The sequence below is a fragment of the Pipistrellus kuhlii genome, unplaced genomic scaffold, assembly GCF_014108245.1.
Source record: "Pipistrellus kuhlii isolate mPipKuh1 unplaced genomic scaffold, mPipKuh1.p scaffold_m20_p_14, whole genome shotgun sequence".
NCBI lineage: Eukaryota > Metazoa > Chordata > Mammalia > Chiroptera > Vespertilionidae > Pipistrellus > Pipistrellus kuhlii.
The window spans coordinates 455853-462605 of NW_023425449.1; the positions used below are offsets into that span (position 1 = coordinate 455853).

Sequence of the window (6753 nt, forward strand, 5' to 3'; positions counted from 1 at the left end):
ACGTGCCCACCCGCCCTCCGGGAGCCCTGGGGGTCACTGCCTTCTCCACACCCAGGGACTTGGGTGCCCGCAGGGCCCCGTAGAGGGTGGGAGGGGAGCTCCCCCAAACCCCTTACCCCCCCCCCCGCCCCTCCTCCCTGAGCCTCCCCAGGGAGCCCTCACAGGAGGCAGACGCCCTGTGGCCTCTGTTTCACGTTTGTGAGACGGTGCTCCCCACTGGCTGGGCATACACCGATGCTGGTCCCTAAGGCCCGGACGCTGGTCCCTAAGGCCCGGACGGTGGTCCCTAAGGCTCAGACGGTGGTCCCTAAGGCTCGGACGCTGGTCCTTAAGGCTCGGGTGCTGGTCCCTAAGGCCCGGACGGTGGTCCCTAAGGCCCGGACGCTGGTCCCTAAGGCTCGGGTGCTGGTCCCTAAGGCCTGGACGGTGGTCTGTAAGGGCTGCAGCGTGTGGGCCAAGCTTCTGCCAGGCCCTGGGTCACGCCCCTGCCCGCCCTGCCCCCCCTCCTGCCCTCTGGCTGTCCCCGAAGAGCCCCCTGCCCCTGGTTTCAGTGGAAGGGGACCCAGCAGAGGGGCACCTGTGTGGGGCCTGGGACTGACAGCCCAGCGCCCGTCCTTCCTCACCGCGGACTCGCTGCCCATGAGGCCTGAGCCTCGCCAAGTTTGGGCGGCCCTGGGCCGAACGTCGCCCTGGCATGGAGAGCCTAGTGGGAGAGGGGCAGGCGCAGAGGGTGCCGGGCTGTGCACTGAGGGAGGCAGGGGCTGGGAGCCCAGGGAGGGCGTCCTGGAGGCGGCGCTGCTGGGGTTGGTTTTGGGGAAGAGGGAGAGCTCTAAGTGAAGGTGCCCAGGCCGAGGGGGGAGCCCGGGCAGGGGCCCTGCAGGCCAGGAGGCCGGGCCAGCCCAGCCGCACCCTCCGGGGCCTCCGGGGCGCAGGAAGCAGTGGGCCTGGGGCTCGGCGGTGGATCAGCCTGACAGCGATGGCACGGAGGAGGCTCGGACGGCGGACGGCGCAGAGACACTAATTGGGCCCCAAACGGGAGCGTAATTGGCGCTAATTGGCTCCCCACTGCCTCCCGCTGAGGCTGTCATTTCCGACAATCAGTCACCGCAGTGCTGGCCCGGTGTGGGAGCCAGGGCCAGGCGGGCCCCTCCTGGGGGCGGGCAGGGCTGAGGGCCCTCCTCACTGGCCTCGGCCCACTCTCCCTCCACCCCACGGGCATCGGGGCCTCACGGGTCAGGGGCTGGGAGTCCGGCCGGGACCTTGGACCCCACGTTCGCTCTCCCTGCATCCCTGGGCCCAAGCGTCCCCCTCTCCTAAGGAGGGCAGTTAGATGGGGTCCGGGCCACCCTAGGGACCTCTATGGCGGGGTCACCTCTGCTAGGGCCCCTCAACCAGGAAGTCCCCTCTGGGCCCTGCTGGTCAGGACCCAGGAGACTGGGAGGCACAGCCCACCCTGACCCCCTCCCAGGTCAGCGCCCTGCTGTCCCCAGCTCTGTCCCCGACCGCCGGCCTGGGGGAGGGCTGGTGTGGACATGGGTGCGTCCATCCCTCCGTCCTTCCGTCTGTCCATCCTCCATCCCTCTGTTCGCCCGTCCATCAATCCATCCGTCCATCACCCATCTGTCTGTCCATCAGTCCAGCAGCCCCGCCTGGGCCCGGGCTTCTGCCTTCAGGAAGGAACTCCAGAAAGTGAGGGCAAGCTCTCCCCAGCTCCATGGCCATCCTGGCGCCCCCTGGGGGCCGCAGAGGTGCCCTTGGGAGCCCCCTGCACTTTCCCAGAAAGCCCCTGTGTGGCCCCTGCGCTTCCATTGGCGCTGGGGAGGCGGTGTACCGGGGCGGCCCTGGCTCCGGCTGGGGAAGGGGCTCCCACTCATGGGCTCCTGGTGGGGTGAGGTGTGGACCAGGCTGCCTCTTCGCCTCCTGCCCTGGGGCTGCCCTGAGCCCCGAGATGGGAGGGGGTGCTCCTCCCCCGCCGGGAGCTCCCCTGGGCGGGGCGAGGGGGGCGTGCAGGTGCTGGGCTGGAGGGAGGCGGTGGGAGGGACACGGCTGTGCCGGAGGAGCTGGTGGGGCTGGGCTCCCAGCACCCATCAAAGGCCGTCTCCGCCTCCACCATATGTCCCGCCAGCAACTGGCAGCCGGCCACCTGTCACCACCGCCCGCCTCTGCCCCTTGATGTTGCTGCAGAGGCCCTGGGTCTGCTGGCGGGGAGGGGTCGAGGGGAGGGGTCGGGAAGGGATGGGGGGGATTGAGGAAGGGATGGGGGAGGGATGGGAGGATGTCAGAGCCTGGGAGTCCTGGGAAGTCCTCTCTGGGTGAGCGGCCCTGCGGCTCCCGGCTCCCCTCCCCAGTTCAGCCTGGAGTGGGGGTGGAGGATGGGCCGGAGGCTCAGGAGGGCGGGCCAGCATGTGGATCCTGCCCCAGCGGGAGCCTGCCCCTGCCCCGCGGAGGCTGAGCTGGGCCTGCCGGGCACCGGGGCACGGCCTGGCAGATGGCGGGCACGGCGCCGCTGGGTCTGTCAGCTGGGCTCTGCTGGGGCCACGCTGATGGAGCAGGGGCAGCAGCCGGGGTCACGGTCAGGCCTCAGTGCGGGACGGGTGTGAGGCCAGGCCCTGGACCCGATGCTGTTTCTGTGCCGTCCCCCCCTCGGGCTCGGTTTGCTTCCAGCTCCTAGGGAAGCGGGGTGCAGGAGGCGGACGCCTCGGGCACCCCATCTGTGAGTGGGGCGGGGAGCAAGCCTTGCTGCTGCTCCCAGCCTGCTGTCATCAGGAGCTGGTGGCCTTGGGCTGGTCTCTCTCTTTTTTAAAAAAAAATATCTTTACTGATGTCAGAGAGGAAGGGAGAAGGAGAGAGAGAGAAACATCAGTGAGGAGAGAGAATCATGGATGGTGCCTCCTGCAAACCCCCCACTGGGGACTGAGCCCACAACTGGCATGTGCCCCAACCAGAAATGGAACCACAACCTCCTGGATCATAGGGCGATGCCCAACCACTGAGCCACCCAGCCGGGCAGTCTCTTCATTGCGCTGAGCCCTCACCTGCAGACGGGAGTCCCCGGGACCCGCCTCCCAGGGCAGGGGGAGGGGGAGGGTATTTGCCTCCCAGGAATCGATGCAGCCATGTGTCCTGGGCGGAGCTGATCCCCGTGGCCCACCCCATCCCAGCCCCTTGTGCCCCCGCCCGCACACACTGCCTGTCTGTTCAGCAATGTGTCTCAGATACACCCACCGTCCAGGGCCCGTCACGTGACCTCTGAGCCGCATCCTGCCCTTGGCCTGGGCCTTTGTGATGGTGGCTGGTCTTTGGGCTGGTGTGTGGGTCCCTCCCACGGCAGCTGGATGGGGCTGCTCATCCAAGCAGTGCCCCCACCTGAGATAGTACCCAGGGCAGGATCGGATCCACACCCCAAAGCTCACTGTGGACACCGAGCTCCAACCCCGAGGTCAGCCCCACCTCCTCCAGGAGCCCCCACCCCAGCACCCTGTCACCGCCGAGCCCAGCCCAGGGCAGACCCTCCAGGGACAGCTTCTGCCTCGGCTCTGCCCTCGGTGGGCCCGGGCCTCTGCAGGCCACAGTCCCCAGCAGGCGTGAGTCATGTGCCCCCGGATGGGAGGCTGGGGGCCAGGACCCAGCACCCTCTCTCTCCCTCCCAGCTCCAGAGACACAAGATCAAGTGCTACTTCCTGTCGGCTGGAGTCACCGTTGTGCTGGTCATCATCCTCGTCATCGCCACCTCCGTCCCAAAGTGATGCCACTGTGGTAGGTGCCCCGACCCCACACCCTCATCCCTCCACCACCCACTCACCCATCTCTCCATCCATTATCCAGCCACCACCCATCTTGCCCTCTATCATCCATCCTTTCATCCATTACCCATCCATCTACCCATCCACTATCCATCATTCATCCATCATTCATCCATCCATCCATCCATCCATCCATCATCCATCCATTTATCATCCATCATCCACCCTTCCATCCATCCATTATCCATCCATCCATTTATCATCCATTATCCATCCATCATCTATTCATCCATCCATCCATCATCCATCCATTTATCATCCATCATCCATCGATCCATCCTCCATACATTTATCATCTATCATCCATCCATCCATCTATCCAGCATCCATTCATACATCTATAATCTATTCATCCATTCATCCATCCATCCTTCCATCCTTCCATCCATCCATCCATCCATCCTCCATACATTTATCATCTATCATCCATCCATCCATCTATCCAGCATCCATTCATACATCTATAATCTATTCATCCATTCATCCATCCATCCTTCCATCCTTCCATCCATCCATCCATCCATCTACCCATCATCCATCCTCCATAATTTTTTCATCCTTCCATCCATCCACCCACCCATCCATCCATCCACCCATCCATCCACCCACCCATCCGCCCATCATCCATCATCCATCCTCCTCTGTGCCAGGCCCAGGTGAGGCCCCGGTGTCTCAGCAGGGAACATGGCAGAGGGGCCTCTTTTCCTGGAGCTCACAGCCGACCTGCAGCTCCCATTACTGCTCACTGACTCCCCGAAGGTGACGCCGGCCGTTCACCTGGGCAGCCAGTGAGCAGCGGCTGCGGGCGGGCTGAGGGGCATGTGCTGGGAGCCCGGGAGGGAGGAGGCCTGGTGGGGAGACAGCCAGGGAGCCTCGTGGAGACCTGTGGGGGCTGGGGTGCGGATTCCCGAGCTCAGCGCCTGGGCAGGAGCTGGAGGGGACTGGAGGGACAGCAGGTGACGGGCTTGGCGGTAGCGGGAGCCGCCGCGGCCAGGCAGGTATGAGTTACTTATCGCTGGGCAGGATTAGCTCAAGGCTCAGTGTCCGAATGCAGCACAGACGCTATTGCCCACGGTTCCCACGGGCGAGGAGTCAGAGGTGGCTGCTGGGCGGCTGCTCCGAGGCCGGGCTGGGACGCCCGGGCAGCCAGGAGCCGGCTGTCTGTGCTGGGCTTGGGCCTGGGGAGGCTGGGTGCTCCTGGGACCCCTCCTCGGCCTCCAGGCGGGCGGGTCCCAGGGTCCGCTGTGGGGGGTTCCTCCAGCCCCAGGCCCCGGCTCCATCTCCCAGGGGCTCAATGGGCCCTCTCCCGCACGGGGCATGGGCCGAAGCCTGTGTGTGTGTGTGTGTGTGTGTGTCCTGCTGCCAGGCTCAGCCTCCCTGCTGATGGTGCCCCGGGGGCAGCTCGGGGCGGGGCGGGGGGGGGGGTGCGGGGGTCCATCCGGGGCCCTGCACCTCTGCTCGCACTGCCCGGCCCAGGGGAGGGCGCTGCGGGGGCCCTGCTCCTGGGAGGCCGTGGGCTGCAGGTGGGGGGGCTGGTGGGCGGGAAGAGGGTCCCCGGGTCACTGCAGCCCCCTTCCCGGGGCGCTGACCGAGCCCTTGTTTGCAGGTGGAGGCTGTCCCTGGCTGGGACCTGAGCGCCAACCGCCGTCCCCACTGGCACCGCCCGCCGGCCCCTGGCTGCACCCAATAAACTGCCTCCTCAGCCGCGTCTCCACCGCGCCTGCCTGGAGGCTCCTCCGGCTCTGGAGCCTGGCTCTGTGTGTGTGTGTGTGTGCGTGTGAGTGTGTGTGTGCGTGTGAGTGTGTGCGTGTGAGTGTGTGTATGAGTGTGTGTGCGCGCGCGTGTGTGTGTGTGTGTGTGCGTGTGTGTGCGCGTGTGTGTGCGTGTGTGTGTGAGTGTGTGTGAGTGTGTGTGTGAGTGTGTGAGTGTGTGTGTGAGTGTGTGAGTGTGTGTGTGCGTGTGCGTGTGCGTGTGCGAGTGTGAGTGTGAGTGTGTTTGTGAGCCCGGTGCTCTCTGGGTGGAGTTGCTGGCTGAGGCGGGCGGGTGTGAAGTGTGTGGGGTGTCCCGGCAGTGACCTGCCCGGCCCGGCCCCTCCCACGGGAGACCCCCTCTGCCTCCTGAGGCCGCAGGATGAGGTCCTGGCGGGGCAGGAGCAGAGACCCCGCAGGGGAGGGGGCAGCGAGCAGAGGCCCCATGGGGAGGGGGGAGGCCTGTGGGAGGCTGAGGGACCCGCCGGCTCAGGCACTGCCCCCAGCGCCTCAGAAGCTCGGCCTCAGGGGTCAGAGGGCCGCCTGGGCCTCCCAGGGTCTCACGCCGCTTCTGCCCCCTCCCAGCCCAGGCCCCAGTCCTCGGGGGCGGGGAGGGAAGGGCCCAAAAGGTTGGGGCCAGGCTGCTTCCTCCCACCTGCCTCAGGGTTTACAATTCTGTGCGGCTCTTTCTGCCACAGGGAGGGGTGGGACAGCCGGATGGCGGGCAGACCCCGGCTGAGCTGCGGCCAGCTGCGGCCGCCGCCTCAGCTTTGCTGCCGTGACTGGTGGCTGCCTGGGCCCCAGGGGCGGCTGCGGGAGGTGCCAGGAGCAAATTGGATTTGACACCCAGCTCAGGTGTGGGGCAGCCGGAGGACAGGCCCGCCTGGGGGTCTGAGCCTGCAGCTCGGCACCGGCACCCCCCACCGGCACCCCGCACCCCGCACACAGCAGCTGCTGGCCAGGCTGGAAGGCTGGGAGGGGCAGTGGGGGCTGTGGGGGCTGGGAGGGGCTGGGAGGGGCTGTGGGGGGCTGGGAGGGGCTGTGGGGGCTGGGAGGGGCTGGGAGGGGCTGTGGGGGGCTGGGAGGGGCTGTGGGGGCTGGGAGGGGCTGGGAGGGGCTGTGGGGGGCTGGGAGGGGCTGTGGGGGCTGGGAGGGGCTGTGGGGGGCTGGGAGGGGCTGTGGGGGCTGGGAGGGGCTGTGGG

General features: G+C 66.9%; 1 protein-coding gene across 2 annotated transcripts in view; it reads left to right on the forward strand.

The window, feature by feature from the left end:
• The window catches only part of TSNARE1 (t-SNARE domain containing 1), a 30724-nt gene extending 25183 nt beyond the window's left edge, over positions 1 to 5541 (forward strand). For both annotated transcript variants that reach the window (XM_045581248.1, XM_045581249.1), the window contains exons 11-12: positions 3651 to 3756; positions 5410 to 5541. In XM_045581248.1, coding sequence (XP_045437204.1) covers positions 3651 to 3746 — 96 coding nt within the window. In that variant the 3' untranslated portion in view covers positions 3747 to 3756; positions 5410 to 5541. The remainder of the gene's footprint in view (positions 1 to 3650; positions 3757 to 5409) is intronic.
• Positions 5542 to 6753: the final 1212 nt, after the last annotated feature.